General features: G+C 39.5%; 2 protein-coding genes across 3 annotated transcripts in view; one reads left to right on the forward strand and one right to left on the reverse strand.

Moving 5' to 3' along the window:
* LOC129748529 (uncharacterized) overlaps nt 1–23,206 on the reverse strand; it is a 443,948-nt gene that overhangs the window by 67,294 nt on the left and 353,448 nt on the right. The gene's annotated exons all lie outside the window — the stretch shown is intronic.
* LOC129748568 (GDP-D-glucose phosphorylase 1) lies at nt 17,154–18,608 on the forward strand. Its single transcript, XM_055743230.1, has 3 exons — nt 17,154–17,464; nt 17,518–17,901; nt 17,966–18,608. The coding sequence occupies exons 1-3, from the start codon at nt 17,258–17,260 to the stop codon at nt 18,392–18,394; spliced, it is 1,020 nt and encodes a 339-aa protein (XP_055599205.1). The 5' UTR covers nt 17,154–17,257; the 3' UTR covers nt 18,395–18,608.

Below are 23,206 nucleotides of genomic sequence, written 5' to 3' on the forward strand. Positions count from 1 at the left end.
TAAGGCTCAAGAATCTAGAATCAAGTAATTGTAATAGAGTATAAAATAAAAATTTAATTAAAAGTGACAATATCAAAAATTAAGATTCAACAGACAATGATCAAAAATCGGAAGTAAAGTAAAAGAATAAAGAAAACTTAATAGTCAAGATTCAGAATTCAAAAAAAAAGTCAATATTCAAAATAAAAGAGAAAACGAACAAAAGTCAGCATTTGGAGAGAATTAAAAAAAAACAAGGATCATGATTCAAGAGGCAAGAAACCGTTATCAAGAACGAAGAGTTAAGAAATTTTAAGGATTTTAAGGATTAAATAATTTGAAACAAAAGAAAAAATTATTAAAAAAAATTCCACGTCAAGTTTTAAAAACAAAAATAAATAAAAGTAAAACCTTCGTTGAAACGTAAGAAATTAAGATCAATAATCAAATCAATAATTAAAAAAAGGTAATTATACAAATACAAATACATAAACTTAGCTACTTTTTTTTAACACGAATCACTTTAAAGAATCAATCATTATAAAGATATTAAATTGTTTGGCAGTGGAAACTAATGGACAAAAAAGGGTTAATACAAACGACATAGGAACAAAAATAAAATTTTACTGATCGAGCTTTACAAGCGAAATTGGAAACAAGACATGAACAGCCTTTACTTAAAAAAACAAACATCGTTTGTTAAAAAAAAAAATTCAAACTAAAATATCAAAAAAAATTCAGTTATATCATTAATCTCTTTCGTAGGTCAGTAAATGAGAGTAGAGGTGAAGGCGAATGTAGAGAATATTGATAATAACATAGAAAAAATATTGTTGATAATTATACACTATTATGGGTTAAAGGTTAGGTTAGCATTAAGGCAATGAGAACTAATTGATATTGGTAACGTTACTACGAAACCGAATATAATCATGTTCTGAATAATTATGTATCACCGTGTCTTGAGATTCCGTTCAGAAATGAATACGTCAAAAGAAAGTGTGTGAGAGAGAGACTCTCGAAGGACCTTTGTTGTTGGATCAAATGGAGAAAACACGCGGCTTTCCGATCTTTCCGTTGCGTAACTCAACAAGAAGAGAGGGTAAACTGTTCATGCGAGAATAAGAGTTCTTCGAAGAATCGAAGGTGGGATTCAGTTTACAAAGAGAGCTATAGAGTGACGGTAGATTTTCTGTCGTAGTGCTGTGATTTGTAGTGAGTTGAACTAGGAAAGAATGTGACGCGGCTAGTTTAAAAAAAAGGATGGATATTTCGAGGATGGAAGTTGACCGGTTACGACAACGCTCAGCAAGTGTGTGTAAGAAATGTCGAAAACAACTCTTGATTTTTTTCTGTATGTATTTTAATTTTGTTGACTCTACCTACATTCATCAAAATTATTTTTGGTCTTAATTTGGTATTTTTAAGAATATATTTGAAGAGTACTTTATTTAATAATTTAAAATCCTCGTTTGAATTATTTTTATTCTAAGTTTGTATTCAGCATTTTGCAAATAAAAAAAATTCTAATAATGTTTATATTTATTTGACAAGAAATCATACCAAATAATGCGCACACTATAATCTATTTCTGAGTTCGATGTTTGTTCTTAGTTCGATTTGAATTCTCACACCTTAATAACCCTTATTTTTCATCAAAGAAAGTTGATTACCACATCATGTTATCATTTTGATCTCACTTTTTGCTTTATCATAATAATTTTTTTATTTATTTACATAGTATTCCGTCTCACGACATAACTTGACGAACATAATTCCTAAAATTCACTCGGTCCATGGCAACCGTTCTCCAATTCCTCGGGCACCCTACGTTCGCCTGATCACGCTCCACTTGGTCTAACCACCTCGCTCGTTGCGCCCCCGCTCGTCTTGTTCCTACCGGATTCGTAGCGAACATCTGTTTTGCAGGACAGTCGTCCGGCATTCTCGCAACATGTCCCGCCCAGCGTATCCGGCCAGCTTTCACCACCTTCTGGATACTGGATTCACCGTAGAGTCGCGCGAGCTCGTGGTTCATCCTTCGCCTCCACACTCCGTTCTCCTGTACGCCGCCAAAGATGGTTCTTAACACTCGTCTCTCGAATACCCCGAGTGTACGCAGGTCCTCCTCGAGCAATATCCATGTCTCGTACCCGTAGAGAACAACCGGTCTTATGAGCGTCATATACAGGTTACACTTCGTGCGAGGGCTAAGTCTTCTCGACCGCAGTTGCTTGTGGAGTCCATAGTAGGCACGACTTCCGCTGATAATTCGCCTCCGGATCTCACGGCTGGTGTCATTGTCTGCGGTCACCAGTGAGCCGAGATAGACAAAGTCTTCGACTATCTCCAGCTCGTCGCCGTCGATCGTGACCTTGTTATTACTGGACAAGCGGGTTCGGTCGGTCTCGGATCCGCAGGCCAGCATGTACTTCGTCTTGGACGTATTAATCATCAACCCAATCCTTCCTGCTTCGCGTTTCAGTTTGCGGTAGATCTCCTCCACCGCCGCAGATGATCTGCCGACTATATCAATGTCATCGGCAAAGCAGATAAGTTGACTGGATCTGTTGAAAATCGTGCCCCGCATTTCGCCCACCGCTCGTCGAATAACACCTTCTAGCGCCACGTTGAACATCATGCAGGATAGACCATCACCATGTCGAAGCCCCCTGCGCGATTCGAATGAACTCGACAATTCACCCGAAATCCGCACACAGCACTGCGTTCCATCCATCGTCGCCTTGAACAGCCTGATCAGCTTCCCGGAAAAGCCGTTCTCGTCCATGATTTTCCATAGCTCGTTACGGTCGATCGTGTCGTATGCGGCTTTGAAGTCGATCAATAGATGGTGCGTAGGGACTTGGTGTTCACGGCATTTTTGGAGGATTTGCCGCAATGTGAATATCTGGTCCGTCGTAGACCGTCCCTCCATGAAGCCGGCCTGATGACTTCCCACGAATCTGTTTGCTTGTGGCGTTAGGCGGCGGTGTAGGATTCGGGACAGCACTTTGTAGGCGGCATTGAGGACAGTGATCGCTCGGTAGTTCTCACAGTCCAATTTGTCGCCCTTCTTGTAGATGGGGCATATTACCCCCTCCTTCCACTCCTCCGGTAGCTGTTCTATGTCCCAGATCCGGATTATCAACCGGTGTAGGCAATCGGCCAACCTGTCCGGGCCCATTTTGATGAGTTCAGCTGCGATGCCATCCTTCCCAGCCGACTTGTTTCTATTCAGCTGGCGAATGGCTTCCTTAACTTCACTCATCGTTGGGAGTGGCTCCTCTTCGTCGTTGGCTACGCCGGCTATGTACCTTCCCCCACCGTCTTGATCTCCTGCATGTGCGCCGTTCAGGTGTTCATCGAAGTGCTGCTTCCACCTTTTGATCACCTCACGATTGTCCGTCAGGATACCCCCATCCTTATCCCGGCACATTTCGGCTTGCGGCACGAAGCCTTTGCGGGATGTGTTGAGTTTCTTATAGAACTTTCGTGTTTCTTGGGAACGATGCAGCTGCTCCAGCTCCTCTAGCTCCTCCTCCTCCAGGCGGCGCTTTTTCTCCTGGAAAAGTCGGACTCGCTGCCTCTTCCGCTGTCGGTGATTTTCCACATTTCGACGGGTGCCTCTCTGCACTACTGCCGCCCGCGCGGCATTCTCTTCGTCCATCACCCTCCTACACTCCTCGTCGAACCAGTCGTTCCGTCGAGATCGCTCCCCATAACCGATAACGTTCTCCGCAGCACTGTTAATGGCTGTTTTGATGGTATCCCAACAGTCCTCGAGAGGGGCTTCGTCAAGCTCGCCCTCTGCCGGCAGCGCTGCTTCGACTGATTGCGCGTAGTCTGCCGCGACCTCAGGTTGCTTCAGTTGCGCGATATTTAACCGAGGCGTGCGCCGGTTTCGCGTGTTGTTCGCTACGGAAAGTTTTGGGCGCATCTTCACTATCACTAGATAATGGTCCGACTCGATGTTGGCGCCCCGACAGGATCTGACGTCGATGATGTCCGAGAAGTGCCGGCTGTCAATCAAAACGTGGTCGATCTGTGATTGCGTTTGGTACGGTGATCTCCAGGTGTACTTGTGTGGGAGGCGGTGCTGAAAAAAGGTACTACGTACGGCCATTCGTTTGGAGGCGGCGAAATCAATAAGGCTGAGGCCGTTTTCGTTGGTCAGCTGGTGCGCACTGAACCTTCCAATTGTCAGTTTGAATTCCTCCTCCTGGCCGACCTGAGCATTGAAATCCCCGATGACGATCTTGATATCATGTTTTGGGCAACGGTCGTATTCACGCTCCAGCTGCGCGTAAAATTCGTCTTTGTCGTCACCGGTACTTCCGAGGTGAGGGCTGTGCACGTTGATGATGCTGATGTTGAAGAACCGGCCCTTGATTCTCAACCGGCACATTCGTGAATTGATCGGCCACCACCCGATCACGCGCTTTTGCATCTTTCCCATCACTATAAAAGCTGTTCCAAGCTCGTGTGTGTTGCCGCAGCTCTGGTAGATGGCACGACCATCTGGATACGTTCGCACCGTGGAGCCCTTCCAGCATACCTCCTGCAGCGCTACGATGTCGAATTTGCGGCTCTTCAATTCGTTGGAGAGCACGTGGGTACTGCCCACAAAATTTAGAGATCGGCAGTTCCATGTTCCAAGTTTCCAATCGCTAGTCCCTTTTCGTCGCGTGGGTCTTTGCCGATTTCCATCCGGAATTAGTTGTTCGTTGTTCGTTGCTTATGTTTTTTGTAGTCACAGGCTCGCAAGGCCCGCAGCTAACCCTACTATCTCGCAGGAGGACCGTCGTGATGTTGCTGTTTTGGGTTCCGAACACCACCAGGACGCTGTTGCACTCCGCACGCCGCCCCTGACATGGATAACAGACGCGTACGAAGCCCCCTGACTCAGTCTGCATGCGACCAAAGCATCCACCGGGGTTGGGTACCCGATCTCCGCTAAGGTTGCTCGCACCCCAGCTAGCACCACGGGGAGGTAGAGAATCGGAGTTGCAGACAAGAGGTGATATGACCACTACCCGAAGGGTGGGTGTATGGGGTCTCGAGTTGCACATTGTCTACTTCACTAGCCAATAAATGAAACCCTAATAATGCCTTGTTTTGTTATCTAAAAAAAAACCAAAAAGTTCTTTCATTTCGGTCTCAATGCCTTATTAAGGTATTGATTAGCCTTCATCCTTCAAAATATTGATGCTTCAATGAAACCTAATTTTGCCATCAGGAGAAATGCGATTTGATAGCTTATTTTGGTTACTGTTTGCTCCTAAATTCAGGCATTAAAGTCTGCTCGGGATATCTTCATAATGCTCCTTTATGTTATCCTAGAAAAAACCAACACCCAATTGACTGATTTTTCATCATAGAAAAATGAATACCAAATCATGCTATCATTTTGATCTCACTTTTCTGCTTTATCATAAAAAAATGAAACCTTAATGATGCCTCTTTTTGCTATCCTTGAAAAACCAATACCAAATAGTGCTTTCATTTTGGTTTCAATGCCTTATTTAGGTATTAGTTAGGCATCATCTTTCGACAAATTGATGCTCCAACGAAACCTAATTTTGCCATCGGGAAAAAGGCGATACTTAATTATGCTATCATTATGGCATTGATAGCTCAATTTGGTAACTGTTTGCTATCGATTCGGGCATCAAAGTCTGCTCGGGTCATGCCTGAAATTTCGATTTTTATTATTTTAATAAAAAATAAAATTTAGATTATTTTTTTTTAATTCCGGGCAAACCCGGAAAAAAACCGCGCAACCTTACTACCTTCGTTTACCGTAGTAACGTAAAATTCCTTGATTCTAAAAGGTGTTTTAAAAATAAATGTTAGCAAACAGTCAGAAAATTGGCTCGTCTCCGAGGGTTTAAGTTCCACTTATCTAGCAACTACTTGGGTTTTTTTTTAATAAGCAGTCCCCCTTTAAGGGATCCTACTGCCTGTCAGCCTCGGATTGATGTATATCTGTTGAATTGAAATAATATTGAAACCAAATAACATATGTAATATTACTTTAGAAAACAAAAGTTTACTCACACTTCCTTTCGGACGGCCACAACAAAATAGAAACTATAAATTCCACTCGATTTCCCAAAACAAACGCAGCTTGTTCATTGCTTCGATAGACAGACGGTACCTAAATATTCTCCGGCAGCTTTGTTGACGATGTTCATTCTATCTGTTTACATTCATAATTTTTTCTTCTTTTTGGTTTTCCACGGTTTACACTCATTATAAACAGAAGAGGAAAATGTTATTATTTATGTCCCTCAATTCCAACCCGCGACCAAATACTTGAATGCGTCACAGGTCACAGGGGTAGTCAATGACTGTTTGATTTTAATTATTTAATGTTTTTACATTCACATAACATAAAAATACATCCCTTATGAAATAAATTTAAATCTTTTCGAGCTTAACGTTCGTTCAAAAGTGTAAATTTTGGTGGTGTGTGTAGCTTAGATAAAAAATGATGTAAAATTAGATCTGATCTGAATAAGGTAAAGAAAACAATTAGGTGCTGAAGCGTTTCTGTCTCGTTTAATTTTAGAAATTTTTTGGTGTGTAGCACGGAACGCAAATGTTTTGCTGTTTTGGTGGCAATTCAGAAGTTTCGACTTTATATTGATGGAGTTCGCTTCACTGTTATTACTGATCATGAATCGTTCAAGTGGTTAATGAATTTGCGGGATAATTCTGGGCGCTTAGGAAGATGGTCTTTGAAATTGCAGGGTTTTGACTTCGACATTGTTCATCGGAAAGGCATCCACAATATTGTTCCAGATGCTCTTTCCAGGGCAGTAAATTGCGTTATGGCTGTAACGGTAAAAGATAAATATGAAACTTGGTACAATGAACTATTTGAACTGATTCAAGAAGATCCTACTCAGTCACGAGAATATCAGATACGGGATGGTCAACTTTTTCGTTATGAAAAATGCAATCGTGGTCTTTTGCATAACTGGAAATCAGTGGTTCCTCCTGAGGAAAAATTTGAAATTTTGAGGCCGAATCATGATGAAGCTGCTCATTTGGGCGTTACCAAAACTGTTAATCGGATAATTGAGAATTACTTCTGGAAAAATATGCGACAAGAAATTAAAGACTACGTAAATGATTGTGGGCAATGTGCAACTCGAGACCCCATACACCCACCCTTCGGGTAGTGGTCATATCACCTCTTGTCTGCAACTCCGATTCTCTACCTCCCCGTGGTACTAGCTGGGGTGCGAGCAACCTTAGCGGAGATCGGGTACCCAACCCCGGTGGATGCTTTGGTCGCATGCAGACTGAGTCAGGGGGCTTCGTACGCGTCTGTTATCCATGTCAGGGGCGGCGTGCGGAGTGCAACAGCGTCCTGGTGGTGTTCGGAACCCAAAACAGCAACATCACGACGGTCCTCCTGCGAGATAGTAGGGTTAGCTGCGGGCCTTGCGAGCCTGTGACTACAAAAAACATAAGCAACGAACAACGAACAACTAATTCCGGATGGAAATCGGCAAAGACCCACGCGACGAAAAGGGACTAGCGATTGGAAACTTGGAACATGGAACTGCCGATCTCTAAATTTTGTGGGCAGTACCCACGTGCTCTCCAACGAATTGAAGAGCCGCAAATTCGACATCGTAGCGCTGCAGGAGGTATGCTGGAAGGGCTCCACGGTGCGAACGTATCCAGATGGTCGTGCCATCTACCAGAGCTGCGGCAACACACACGAGCTTGGAACAGCAAAAGCGCGTGATCGGGTGGTGGCCGATCAACTCACGAATGTGCCGGTTGAGAATCAAGGGCCGGTTCTTCAACATCAGCATCATCAACGTGCACAGCCCTCACCTCGGAAGTACCGATGACGACAAAGACGAATTTTACGCGCAGCTGGAGCGTGAATACGACCGTTGCCCAAAACATGATATCAAGATCGTCATCGGGGATTTCAATGCTCAGGTCGGCCAGGAGGAGGAATTCAAACCGACAATTGGAAGGTTCAGTGCGCACCAGCTGACCAACGAAAACGGCCTCAGCCTTATTGATTTCGCCGCCTCCAAACGAATGGCCGTACGTAGTACCTTTTTTCAGCACCGCCTCCCACACAAGTACACCTGGAGATCACCGTACCAAACGCAATCACAGATCGATCACGTTTTGATTGACAGCCGGCACTTCTCGGACATCATCGACGTCAGATCCTGTCGGGGCGCCAACATCGAGTCGGACCATTATCTAGTGATAGTGAAGATGCGCCCAAAACTTTCCGTAGCGAACAACACGCGAAACCGGCGCACGCCTCGGTTAAATATCGCGCAACTGAAGCAACCTGAGGTCGCGGCAGACTACGCGCAATCAGTCGAAGCAGCGCTGCCGGCAGAGGGCGAGCTTGACGAAGCCCCTCTCGAGGACTGTTGGGATACCATCAAAACAGCCATCAACAGTGCTGCGGAGAACGTTATCGGTTATGGGGAGCGATCTCGACGGAACGACTGGTTCGACGAGGAGTGTAGGAGGGTGATGGACGAAGAGAATGCCGCGCGGGCGGCAGTAGTGCAGAGAGGCACCCGTCGAAATGTGGAAAATCACCGACAGCGGAAGAGGCAGCGAGTCCGACTTTTCCAGGAGAAAAAGCGCCGCCTGGAGGAGGAGGAGCTAGAGGAGCTGGAGCAGCTGCATCGTTCCCAAGAAACACGAAAGTTCTATAAGAAACTCAACACATCCCGCAAAGGCTTCGTGCCGCAAGCCGAAATGTGCCGGGATAAGGATGGGGGTATCCTGACGGACAATCGTGAGGTGATCAAAAGGTGGAAGCAGCACTTCGATGAACACCTGAACGGCGCACATGCAGGAGATCAAGACGGTGGGGGAAGGTACATAGCCGGCGTAGCCAACGACGAAGAGGAGCCACTCCCAACGATGAGTGAAGTTAAGGAAGCCATTCGCCAGCTGAATAGAAACAAGTCGGCTGGGAAGGATGGCATCGCAGCTGAACTCATCAAAATGGGCCCGGACAGGTTGGCCGATTGCCTACACCGGTTGATAATCCGGATCTGGGACATAGAACAGCTACCGGAGGAGTGGAAGGAGGGGGTAATATGCCCCATCTACAAGAAGGGCGACAAATTGGACTGTGAGAACTACCGAGCGATCACTGTCCTCAATGCCGCCTACAAAGTGCTGTCCCGAATCCTACACCGCCGCCTAACGCCACAAGCAAACAGATTCGTGGGAAGTCATCAGGCCGGCTTCATGGAGGGACGGTCTACGACGGACCAGATATTCACATTGCGGCAAATCCTCCAAAAATGCCGTGAACACCAAGTCCCTACGCACCATCTATTGATCGACTTCAAAGCCGCATACGACACGATCGACCGTAACGAGCTATGGAAAATCATGGACGAGAACGGCTTTTCCGGGAAGCTGATCAGGCTGTTCAAGGCGACGATGGATGGAACGCAGTGCTGTGTGCGGATTTCGGGTGAATTGTCGAGTTCATTCGAATCGCGCAGGGGGCTTCGACAAGGTGATGGTCTATCCTGCATGATGTTCAACGTGGCGCTAGAAGGTGTTATTCGACGAGCGGTGGGCGAAATGCGGGGCACGATTTTCAACAGATCCAGTCAACTTATCTGCTTTGCCGATGACATTGATATAGTCGGCAGATCAACCGCGGCGGTGGAGGAGATCTACCGCAAACTGAAACGCGAAGCAGGAAGGATTGGGTTGATGATTAATACGTCCAAGACGAAGTACATGCTGGCCTGCGGATCCGAGACCGACCGAACCCGCTTGTCCAGTAATAACAAGGTCACGATCGACGGCGACGAGCTGGAGATAGTCGAAGACTTTGTCTATCTCGGCTCACTGGTGACCGCAGACAATGACACCAGCCGTGAGATCCGGAGGCGAATTATCAGCGGAAGTCGTGCCTACTATGGACTCCACAAGCAACTGCGGTCGAGAAGACTTAGCCCTCGCACGAAGTGTAACCTGTATATGACGCTCATTAGACCGGTTGTTCTCTACGGGCACGAGACATGGATATTGCTCGAGGAGGACCTGCGTACACTCGGAGTATTCGAGCGACGAGTGTTAAGAACCATCTTTGGCGGCGTACAGGAGAACGGAGTGTGGAGGCGAAGGATGAACCACGAGCTCGCGCGCCTCTACGGCGAACCCAGTATCCAGAAGGTGGTGAAGGCTGGCCGGATACGCTGGGCGGGACATGTTGCGAGAATGCCGGACGACTGTCCTGCAAAACAGGTGTTCGCTACGAATCCGGTAGGAACAAGACGAGCGGGGGCGCAACGAGCGAGGTGGTTAGACCAAGTGGAGCGTGATCTGGCGAACGTGGGGTGCCCGTGAAATTGGAGAACGGCTGCTATGAACCGAGTGAATTTTAGGAATTATGTTCGTCAAGTTATGTCGTGAGACGGAATACTATGTAAATAAATAAATAAAAAAAAAAAAAATTATAAAACCGTTCAAAATCCTAAAACTTAATCCATGAAATATATATTTGAGAGTCATTTTTTATAATTGACTAGCAGAAATGTGAAAAAATCTAGAAATCTGAAAAGGGAGCCTGACATCTCCTTCTGAATCTGAATCTGAAATCTGAAATCTGAAATCTGAAATCTGAAATCTGAAATCTGATTCTAAAATTTGAATCTGAAATTTGAATCTGAGATTTGAATCTGAAATCTGATTCTGAAATATGAATCTGAAATCTGAATCTGAAATCTGAATCTGAAATCTGAATCTGAAATCTGAATCTGAAATCTGAATCTGAAATCTGAATCTGAAATCTGAATCTGAAATCTGAATCTGAAATCTGAATCTGAAATCTGAATCTGAAATCTGAATCTGAAATCTGAATCTGAAATCTGAATCTGAAATCTGAATCTGAAATCTGAATCTGAAATCTGAATCTGAAATCTGAATCTGAAATCTGAATCTGAAATCTGAATCTGAAATCTGAATCTGAAATCTGAATCTGAAATCTGAATCTGAAATCTGAATCTGAAATCTGAATCTGAAATCTGAATCTGAAATCTGAATCTGAAATCTGAATCTGAAATCTGAATCTGAAATTTGAATCTGAAATCTGAATCTGAAATCTGAATCTGAAATCTGAATCTGAAATCTGAATCTGAAATCTGAATCTGAAATCTGAATCTGAAATCTGAATCTGAAATCTGAATCTGAAATCTGAATCTGAAATCTGAATCTGAAATCTGAATCTGAAATCTGAATCTGAAATCTGAATCTGAAATCTGAATCTGAAATCTGAATCTGAAATCTGAATCTGAAATCTGAATCTGAAATCTGAATCTGAAATCTGAATCTGAAATCTGAATCTGAAATCTGAATCTGAATCTGAAATCTGAAATCTGAATCTGAATCTGAAATCTGAATCTGAAATCTGAATCTGAAATATGAATCTGAAATCTGAATTTGGAATCTGAATCTGAAATCTGAAATCTGAATCTGAAATCTGAATCTGAAATCTGAATCTGAAATCTGAATCTGAAATCTGAATCTGAAATCTGAAATCTGAATCTTAAATCTGAATCTGAAATCTGAATCTGAAATCTGAATCTGAAATCTGAATCTGAAATCTGAATCCGAAATCTGAATCTGAAATCTGAATCTGAAATCTGAATCTGAAATCTGAATCTGAAATCTGAATCTGAAATCTGAATCTGAAATCTGAATCTGAAATCTGAATCTGAAATCTGAATCTGAAATCTGAAACTGAAATCTGAATCTGAAATCTGAATCTGAAATCTGAATCTGAAATCTGAATCTGAAATCTGAATCTGAAATCTGAATCTGAAATCTGAATCTGAAATCTGAATCTGAAATCTGAATCTGAAATCTGAATCTGAAATCTGAATCTGAAATCTGAATCTGAAATCTGAATCTGAAATATGAATCTGAAATCTGAATCTGAAATCTGAATCTGAAATCTGAATCTGAAATCTGAATCTGAAATCTGAATCTGAAATCTGAATCTGAAATCTGAATCTGAAATCTGAATCTGAAATCTGAATCTGAAATCTGAATCTGAAATCTGAATCTGAAATCTGAATCTGAAATCTGAATCTGAAATCTGAATCTGAAATCTGAATCTGAAATCTGAATCTGAAATCTGAATCTGAAATCTGAATCTGAAATCTGAATCTGAAATCTGAATCTGAAATCTGAATCTGAAATCTGAATCTGAAATCTGAATCTGAAATCTGAATCTGAAATCTGAATCTGAAATCTGAATCTGAAATCTGAATCTGAAATCTGAATCTGAAATCTGAATCTGAAATCTGATTCTGAAATCTGAATCAGAAATCTGAGTCTGAAATCTGAATCTGAAATCTGAATCGGAAATCTGAATCTGAAATCTGAATCTGAAATCTGAATCTGAAATCTGAATCTGAAATCTGAATCTGAAATCTGAATCTGAAATCTGAATCTGAAATCTGAATCTGAAATCTGAATCTGAAATCTGAATCTGAAATCTGAATCTGAAATCTGAATCTGAAATCTGAATCTGAAATCTGAATCTGAAATCTGAATCTGAAATCTGAATCTGAAATCTGAATCTGAAATCTGAATCTGAAATCTGAATCTGAAATCTGAATCTGAAATCTGAATCTGAAATCTGAATCTGAAATCTGAATCTGAAATCTGAATCTGAAATCTGAATCTGAAATCTGAATCTGAAATCTGAATCTGAAATCTGAATCTGAAATCTGAATCTGAAATCTGAATCTGAAATCTGAATCTGAAATCTGAATCTGAAATCTGAATCTGAAATCTGAATCTGAAATCTGAATCTGAAATCTGAATCTGAAATCTGAAATCTGAATCTGAAATCTGAATCTGAAATCTGAATCTGAAATCTGAATCTGAAATCTGAATCTGAAATCTGAATCTGAAATCTGAATCTGAAATCTGAATCTGAAATCTGAATCTGAAATCCGAATCTGAAATCTGAATCTGAAATCTGAATCTGAAATCTGAATCTGAAATCTGAATCTGAAATCTGAATCTGAAATCTGAATCTGAAATCTGAATCTGAAATCTGAATCTGAAATCTGAATCTGAAATCTGAATCTGAAATCTGAATCTGAAATCTGAATCTGAAATCTGAATCTGAAATCTGAATCTGAAATCTGAATCTGAAATCTGAATCTGAAATCTGAATCTGAAATCTGAATCTGAAATCTGAATCTGAAATCTGAATCTGAAATCTGAATCTGAAATCTGAATCTGAAATCTGAATTTGAAATCTGAATCTGAAATCTGAATCTGAAATCTGAATCTGAAATCTGAATCTGAAATCTGAATCTGAAATCTGAATCTGAAATCTGAATCTGAAATCTGAATCTGAAATCTGAATCTGAATCTGTCATCTGAATCTGTCATCTGAATCTGAAAATATTTGAAATTGGCTCTAATTTACAAGAAAAAATAAATTAAAAGATAGGGATAGTTTTTTTTTAGAATTTTTGAAGCCATTATTAGCAATATTAGCTTCAATTTTGTAAATTAAATAACCGATTTATATCCAATGGGGTTGTTTTGAAGTGTTTTTTTTTTAAAGTCGCTAACGAAAGATTTCATGTCAAAAAAAAAGAAAACCTTTCAATTTGTCCAGAAAACTTCAAAATTCTATAACAAAAAAATCTTCTTTGAAAATGAAAACGGTTCTGAAATACCAAATTTTATGGAAAAACCACAACGCAAATGAGTGAATCCATGTAACTACATTTGATTTTAGCTTTTTTAGATGGTCGATTTTTTGCAATTCGAAAATAATTTAGTTTTTTTTTCAATAAGTTCGTTATTTTCAAATAGAAAAACAAAAATATTGAACTAAAAGATAGAAAACTTTTTGGTGTATCTTAAAATAAAGACTGTGAGAAACTGTAGTAATTTTAAGGTATGTAGCTATAAAAGTGCCAGTCAAAAGAATGAAAAAATTAAGAAAAGATACTGAAAATTTATGATTGCACAAAATATCGCTTTTGAAAGTGTACTAAAAACTTGAAGGTTCTGAAAAATGGAAGAGGCGAATCTATCAAGAAAGCCTCTTTAATAAAATAAATTAAATTAAATAAAAAAAAAAATGGATCAGAATAACTTGAAATTTTGTTAAGTGAGTTAAGTCCACTACCCTGTTCTGTTCAAACTGAGTGGATTCACGTCACAACTTAATTGAAGAGGCATAATTTTGCACTTCATTATTCAAGCGAGAAGCTACTCATATCAAATTGTGGGTAATTTTTTTCTCTACAACTTATTTGAAGACACTGTAATCCTATTTCCACAGAAAGAACAGGAAATTGAAGATGTATGTACTGATGTCGAAAATTTTAAATTCTAGTGTGAATTCACGTCATAAAAGTTATCGATCACTACACCAATTTTAATGATCAAATTATACACTCTAAGAAAATTTTACGGGTTGAGACCGTAAAAAGTACATACTTTGAAGAACAAACATTTTTACGTAGAAGTGAGTACCAGAAATTACATATTTTGTAAGTTCTTTCTGTTTTTGGAGGCCCTTACTGTGGAAACAACTTCAAAGTATGTAAAATTGGAGATCAGTCTTAGCGGCATCCTGCTCTGGTAAATATCAAAACATTCAATTTGTGTGTGTCGCGAAAACTTTACGGATTAACGGAAGAATTGCTTCGAATCATTTTGTTGCTCGAGCCTTACCTGTGAGAAACAAGCTCTACGACGTTTGGTCTTCATCAGAATCTTTATTTTTTTTTAGATTGTTGATGTCTACCGCCAGCCAAATTAACTTCATCATCGACACCGAAAGATTGGTATCGAAGTATCGGGAATCCGCAACCTGATGCAATTGATTCCGGTTAAAGCTATATGGGCTTCAAAATAAAGTACATCGCCAGTATACAAGGTAATATTTCCTCAATTGTTCTGAAAAAATTACAACTAATTTCAATATCAATCTCCTTTAGAAAATCCACTTCATGTTCGGCCAGCATGTTTTACCCCATGGACACCGGTTCAAGTGATCCAGAGATATCGATATGGTATCAAAATATGGCTTCCGTGTCCTCTATCATTCCACAGTCATTCAACAGAAATCCTGAAGAAAAACGAATGAAAATAGCTGGATCTTTTGAACAAACTGGAGGGAAAAAGTGAAATATGAATGGCGAAATCTCGTTGATATTAAATATTATAACGTTCATTATTGATAGATAATAAACTTCCCTTTGAATGTATAAACTAAGCATCCTCAAATTGAAAGAATTCCTTGTCTTAAATTTCTAATTAAATTTTTTTCTACTGTATGTGATTCTCCTACTCTATGTGATTTTAACATACTTTTAAGTACTTTCTACATACTCGTCCGTACCAGCCTTGCTACATACTTTTTCGTATAATAATTTTTACATACTAGTGGCTTCCTGCACTTACGGGTTGTTTTGACTTCTTTTTACATACTTTTGTGTACGATTTTCTAAGGGTGTATGCATTTTAGAGGAAATTCAATTTACGACCGTTTGCTAATTTTTTAATAGAGCATTTCCTGAGACAGATGATGGTAGGGTAGCTTTTTGTTTTTGTTTTGATAAGTGTAAACACCTACTGGTCGCCATTTTGAGCTTGAGAGATTTGCACTGTTCAATTATTTCTTCGAAAGAACTTTTTTTTTAAATTAACATTACATAACATCAATATTACCTTCAAAGTATTTCATGTCTACAATTATTTAATTTTAGGTACCGTAAAACGGGGTAACTTTGATCACCGGGGTAATTTTGACCAACAATACATTTTTGCACATTATCATCAGTAACTCAGTCAAAAGTTTGAACTTTTTAAAACTGTTTTCTACATTTGAAAGCCTATTTATTGAGTATAAAGTCGGCTAAATTTGGTTTGTATTTGAATTTTTTTTCTCTCAGTAAAATTTCAATAACTAAATCCTAAAATATCTATGTTTTCTAAGGGTCTCTAACAAACAGCTCTCCTGATGATACCTAAAAGCATTTAGATGCGAACGGGTTGTTGAAAGTGAAAGAACAACGTTTTTTTCTTTGTATATGTGTATTTAAAGTGCTATTTTTGTAGTCATTTAGTGATAATTTTTTTATATTTAAAAAATAAGGACAATTTCCAAATGTGAGCCCGTATTGGAAAAATGGGTAGGAACCCTATCATTTGGTTAACTTTGAAGAAAAAATGAAAATGGAAATAGCGGAAGGGTCTTGAGGAATGTGTGAAAGTAAAATTTCAGTTATATTTTGAATCTTAAACTATTTAGCAATTGTTATAATTATTGCCCCTAAATGTATGCAGCATCATTGTTCTTTTTTCTATAATAAATGTTTGTAAAGAAAACGTTAAAAAGCAAAATAAAATTTTTAAACTATATCATTTGTTAATATATTGAAGGTGTTTTGTATCCTTAATCATCAAGAAAACTCGTAAAAACCGTCGATAATAGAGACTGACCAATGTTACCCCAAAGCATCAGATTCAAAACAGAGCCGAAATCGATTTTTAAATCAAATTTAAAGTAGTCTAATAAATTTCTGCAACCATGTTTAACGTACATAGGAGTCCAGTACTAGTTTTAAAGATATGAAACATGCCACATTCCTCTTGACAGAAAAAATAATCGAAAAATATGGAAAAAAGTGATCAATATTACCCCGGATTACGGTAGTATAAAAAGTTAAGAACTTTGCATAACCATCGTTATGCATAACTATTGCACCGCCAATTTGGTTTCGTTACTATCCCACCATTGAACATGCGTAGTGTTGTTGTTATTTTTACCCCCACCAGGTGCCGAAAATTGTAAACATGAGAAATCAGCTGTTCGGTTGACAAGTCGGGAAATGCTTTATTTCATTTTCAAGTAAATTGGTTGACTTCTAGAATGATAACAGTTCAGAAAAGTCCGGAAAATCGGTTTCACGTCATGGTGGAATGTGTCTGTTGCGTGACAAAAACGCATGCCGCCAAAGATGTTGCATCATCATTTTCGAATGAGAAAAGTGTTGCAGTATGCTTAGTTGTGCTACTGGACGCTAGAGTGAGTTAGTGTGTTTTAATTCGTTGAGAGCGCTTCCGAGAGAGATTCAAAATTCGAGGCGCGCATGCGGTGAGAAAACGATTTGAAGGTAAACAAAAACAAACTTTGAAAATTGGCCCTCGAAAGTCGCGCCTGAAGGCCGCGTACGCGAGTTTAGTTTTCCTTTTCGTGGTTCCAATGAGTGCTGTTCCATCCGAATCTGGTAACAGTTCAGTATGTTCGAAGATGGCCATCGATTCGCTGCTGCTGGACGCAATTCCTAATCTGAAACAGTTGCTGGAGAGCGCCTGGGCTAGGGCATATGCCCAGGAGGGCCTGTTTCGGTACCGGTTGGATGTGGAGCTGGAACGGATGACCACCGGCCGGTTTCGGTTCTTGCTTCAGGTTTGTAAAACTGGATTATTGGTCTTGAAATAATTATGGATCTTTTTTTTTAGTTGAACCGTAAGCGGACGACCGAACGTCGAAAGCCGGATGTGATCGATGGCTTGAGACCCAACTTTGATCCCAGTCGATTCAACTTTACAAAGGTTGCTTCGGGAGAAATTTTACTGGAACTTATGGTAGGGGAAAGCGTAGTTTCGCTGCTCATTAACAACAGTCCCTTAACGGAGAACCACGTGCTAATTGTTCCGGACCGAGTGAGCTGTTTGCCACAAATTCTCACCGAATCCAGCTTGAACTCTGTTATTCGAATCCTGGTAGCCCTGGGGGATCCAAACTATTCCATCGGCTACAACAGTTCCGGAGCACTGGCCTCCGTAAATCACCTTCACTTTCATTTGGTCTATCTAAGACATCCGATTTACATTGAACAAGTCGTAAGTGCTTTCGATTTGTGAACTGAATTGGTCGACGATTAAAAATTGTTTCCTTATTTTCTAGAATTTGATCCCGCTGGCCAACGGAATCTTCCGGCTGGACGACAGCTGCCCGGCCCGTGGCTACTGTCTCGTTCTGGAATCGGGTAGCAGCCGGGAAGTTCCCCGATTCGTCAACCGACTGTTCCGAATCATCCAAACTTTGCTAGAGCACAACGTAGCCCACAATCTGTACCTAACGCGGCGAACACCGGACAGTGCCCTCAGAGTGTTTATCTACCCTCGGCTACGATTGTGCGAGAACAAACAGATTGCCCCCTTTAATGTGGCCGGCTTCGAGATGAGCGGATTCGTGGCCGTCGGGGAGGAATCGATATTCCGCCGGCTGGACGAACAGCTCCTGCAGGACTACTTCCGGGAGGCGCAGGAGCAGACCAGCTCGAGTAATCTGTACGAAACGCTGGACCCACTGCTGCTTGTGGGAACTAGTTGATCACGGACTTGCGTTCTAAATTTATTGACCTAGAGTGCTATTTTATTAACCTTCTGAAACGGGTATTCCTTAAGTTGTGGGCCATGAAAATGAATTGTTTTGAACAGTGATTTTTATAAGATTTTAATCTCAAAAGGTGATGATAGAAGAAGCTGTTTTATAACTATCCTTAGTAACTTTTCTAGAAGTAAAAAATTACGTTTCAAGAAAGTTATGCAGAATTCGTTATTTGATCCGAAATGCTTTCTTATAAGTTAGATAGTTCCTCAAAATGTATTAATAAGAAGAAAATAAAAAGACCATCCCGATTTTTCGGGTTACCTTTGAAAGACACCAAGCAACAGCAAAGGAAGGAGGCACTTTTCCACTCGAGTAAAATCCTACGCTCACGGCTCAACAGTTGATTCCCCTGGGGATTTTTTTTTATTATCTGACAGGTTTGCGCCCGGGGTCTTCAGATTTTCCCCAAAATTGAAAATTTGGTTCATTTTTACGACTTAAAAACACATGTATTTTTTCAGATTTCTAACATTTTTATTTTTTGAGTTAGCTTCGGTTAGATTTTTTTGTAAATAAAAAATAACCATTTTTCAAAGCTACATAACTCTGTTGTTTCTCAGCAGAAATTATAAAATAGCACATCAAAATGCATTGAAATTTTATCAGCTTTCCAAATAGAATAGTTGAAAAAAATTAAATAATGACCTTCAACATGAAAAGTTGTAAATAAACTTTAAATGGCGTCTAAAAGTACCGTCTGCACCACCGAATATTTTGCAAAAAATACCATTGTATAGCTCGATTTATGATGCAACTTTCATCTGAAGACACCAAAGTGGGCCATTAACACCTTGAAGAGTTATGAAAGAAATAATGACAATAAATCTCTTTTTTTGCATCGGAAACAAACAATGGTCGAACAACTGCACTCACATATGGAGATAGCAAGCACTTCTAACAACATGGAAACAAAAGAACTTATCAAAGCTGGTAAAAAACACTATTTTTTCGTCCTTTTCAGACAGCCCCTACTCGCATAACAGTCCCATATGAATTTTCGTCATTTTAGGTCAAAATAAGGCTTCAACATAAAAGACTAAAAAAAGAGGTTTTGTTCTAGAAATTTCGAAAAAAAATATCAATTCTTGGCTGTCCTATATGAAATGTTTCTTTCGGCGAAGTAGTCTTTGGTTTGCTTTGAATCATTTAAACATTTTTTTAACTCACTTGATGTCGAATGATGCACACTAGTTTTCGTCTGACTTTCTTAGGAATGACTTCCTGAGCGAAAAACTATCGGATGCAATCAAGAATCGTAAAAAGATTCAACTTACAATGTGGAATTCATGATATTTTTTTTGCAAAAGTATGTTTCTTTTTCTGACAATTGCATTTAGAAGTTCAAAAATGATAAAATTTAAGTCTTAGAAAGTAGCTTGGTGAGAAAAATATATTTTGTATGGGACTGTTATGCTAGTAGATTCGAAAAAGGTTTCAAATATGGTCGTTTAACAGTCCCATAATGAATAAAAATGGTGCTCTCGACCTTACCAATAACCCAATTTCGAAAATTTCAGGTCTAACGATTTATAATGACAACCTAGAAACGATTTTCGTTTATGCTGAAAGTGGTGGTCACAATTTAAAAATATATTCCAAAACAGAAAAAGCTGATTGTCTTGCTTGTTTATTTTTGTATATGGGACTGTTATAAAAGAAGGGGCGGTAGATTGTTGCAGCTTAACTGATTTCATGTTATATCCAAAAATCTAATAACGTATTCGTTTATACCCAGTTTTGCACCAGGTCACAACAAGCTTTTACAACATTTTAGTGTCATTTTTAGAAGTTTATGCGCTAAGTTTTGCATCCGTAATTCCTCAGATTTCATTGAAAATGGACGGTGGAACACTGAAGATTCGTGTGTGAGCGATCGAGGTAGCAAAACACTGACGACGAATTATATTCGTTCTAGTATGGTAAACCTCAAAACTGGGCGAATGTAGAAAACGAATACGGTAAAAGTATCATATTTTCTTCATTTTACAGCCTGGGCTGGCCATACTGAGCTCTTTGATTATTTCTACAACATTTGTGCCACTTTCTCATACTTTTTTGATCAATGGGAAAGGATTTTGGCTCCCGATATAAAAACTATGTAAAGCACGTCTATATTTCATTTCTTTAATCACATTTTTGTGATCCCAAACACAGGGACTGAACCTTCTACTATTGGCATTGATTATGCTTCACAATGATCTTTGATCGAAAAATTAATAAGTAATATAGTATATGACCAGGTTGTAAAAGCAACATTCCCATCATTAGTTATATCACATAAACAATACGATACTCAGAATTTTGGTTAAAATTTAATGTCAGTTTAGCTGCAAACACTCTACAAAGCACGAAAAAGTAGTGTTTTTTACCTGCTTTGGTAAGTTCTTTTGTTTCCATGTTGTTAGAAGTGCTTGCTATCTCCATATGTGAGTGCAGTTGTTCGACCATTGTTTGTTTCCGATGCAAAAAAAGAGATTTATTGTCATTATTTCTTTCATAACTCTTCAAGGTGTTAATGGCCCACTTTGGTGTCTTCAGATGAAAGTTGCATCATAAATCGAGCTATAAAATGGTATTTTTTGCAAAATATTCGGTGGTGCAGACGGTACTTTTAGACGCCATTTAAAGTTTATTTACAACTTTTCATGTTGAAGGTCATTATTTAATTTTTTTCAACTATTCTATTTGGAAAGCTGATAAAATTTCAATGCATTTTGATGTGCTATTTTATAATTTCTGTTAAGAAACAACAGAGTTATGTAGCTTTGAAAAATGGTTATTTTTTATTTACAAAAAAATCTAACCGAAGCTAACTCAAAAAATAAAAATGTTAGAAATCTGAAAAAATACATGTGTTTTTAAGTCGCAAAAATGAACCAAATTTTCAATTTTGGGGAAAATCTGAAGACCCCCGGCGCAAATTGTCAGATAATAAAAAAAAATCCCCCCCTCTAAGAGTCGAAAAACAGAGGAAGAAATCGGAGCCGGAGCTAATCCCCGGCAATAATCCTCGAATCCGTAAGCAAGTGAGCACCCTTCTTCTTTTCTTTTTCTGTGATTTTCATCCTGAACGGATGGTTCAAGTGAGCAGCAAATGCCACCCAGATGTGTACGCACAAAACATTCCGATAAACAACGATTCTCTTATTATTTGCCGCCCACTTTTTCGCCACCTTTCCCGACCCAGGGAATCCTGCGAAAATTTTGCCGTTACGTTAATAAAAAGAGACGTCTTGCCTAAGTGGGTAAGAAGAATGATTCCCCCGAAAAAAGCATCTTAAGAAAGACAGAAGAAAATAAAATCTGAAACTCCGAATCATAGACTGGAAACTGGGGATATAGGTACATGGAAATTGAAATATCTACCAAAAACTGTCCCCGCGAAGGAGAGCGAATTCCGCCGGAAGTTGGAAGCAGCGGAAATATGCTGGCCACGAAATTTGACTGCCTCCTCTTCGAAAGCAATGGGAACAACACATTCCGTCTGTAAAGTTGCAAAAAAAAAAGGATCAAAAAGAGACTTGCCAATCCTACACAATCATGCTACTCATCACCCTATTTGATAGGCCTACGAAATCGGCTTATTAATCGGCTGATTCCCAGCAAAAACTCCCATAAGCGACGTTGCAACAATAGGCCGATTAGTATGAACAAAAATCGGCCGACGCACCCTTCGTGAACCGACTAAGTATGGTGAATAGTAGGGTGTATTTCCTATCGGGACGTTCCGATTATTTCATTTCAGTTCAAGCTTTATACACTGATAGAAAATCACAGTCAATGTCATTCGTGCTTTCAGAAGATTTGCAGCACTGATCCTGACCTATCCTGACTAACACTAACATGCAATTTTAAATTCTGAATGGAATAATTGGGATTCGATCTTAAATTTAAATTTCAACTAAACTCAGAAAAAATACTATTATGTATGCCATAAGATTCTCTTATGAAGTGGCGCCATAAGAAAAATTAATGAAATCCATAAGATTGTCTTATGACGCGAATGAACTCTGAAGATGAACGCCTACTTCAATGAGAGGTTGTTGCTTTTCATAAGAGATTCTTATGGAAACAGTGAATCATTTTCTAATAAGAAAAATTCTCGATATTTCATGCTGAAAACATTCACTTTACTGTTTGCCAAATTTGTTTAAAATTAAGTCCTTCATGGTCACCATCAGCATTGCTTCAACAGACGGCTCCATCAAAGTTTTTTTTGCCGCATCTTAATCTTCGACCTTTCGTTTTTTGCAGATCAGCTTGCTGAAAAGTAAACAAATAATGTATTTTAGTTCAACGTTCACACCAAAAAAAATCAAATCGAACTTACCATTCCGGAGATAACAATAACATTTAACATTGAAGGAAAACTATAATAACTATGAACTGGCGATTGCTTCGTACTGTTAGATGATGAAAAAAAACTGATGCTATGAATGAATGTGTTCATCATTTTTTCACAATGCCGTTTCTTCTATTTTTCATAAGAACATCGTATGAAAATTGAAAGAATTTCATAAGACTCTTATGAAAAATTAGTTTGGACGCAAAAAAGTGGTTCATAAGATGTATCTTATGAAATTTATAATAAGATTTCCTCTGAGTGTAGTCTTCAAGCTAAGTATTTAGATTGCGCACACAGTATCAAGTTACATATTTAGACTCTATATCTAGCACAATTTTATTTTCGTTTTTTCCCCTCTCGGCGTTAGGTCTTTAGGTATCGAACTTAAAATATTTATATTCATTTAA

Source organism: Uranotaenia lowii, chromosome 1, assembly GCF_029784155.1.
Source record: "Uranotaenia lowii strain MFRU-FL chromosome 1, ASM2978415v1, whole genome shotgun sequence".
Classification (NCBI taxonomy): domain Eukaryota; kingdom Metazoa; phylum Arthropoda; class Insecta; order Diptera; family Culicidae; genus Uranotaenia; species Uranotaenia lowii.

Bases quoted from the DNA above. Each gene is read 5' to 3' on its own strand.
- LOC129748568 (XM_055743230.1), top strand. From the start codon at position 17,258: ATGAGTGCTGTTCCATCCGAATCTGGTAACAGTTCAGTATGTTCGAAG. The intron at 17,465-17,517 runs GTTTGTAAAACT...CTTTTTTTTTAG, and splicing joins GGTTTCGGTTCTTGCTTCAG to TTGAACCGTAAGCGGACGAC. The intron at 17,902-17,965 runs GTAAGTGCTTTC...CTTATTTTCTAG, and splicing joins CGATTTACATTGAACAAGTC to AATTTGATCCCGCTGGCCAA.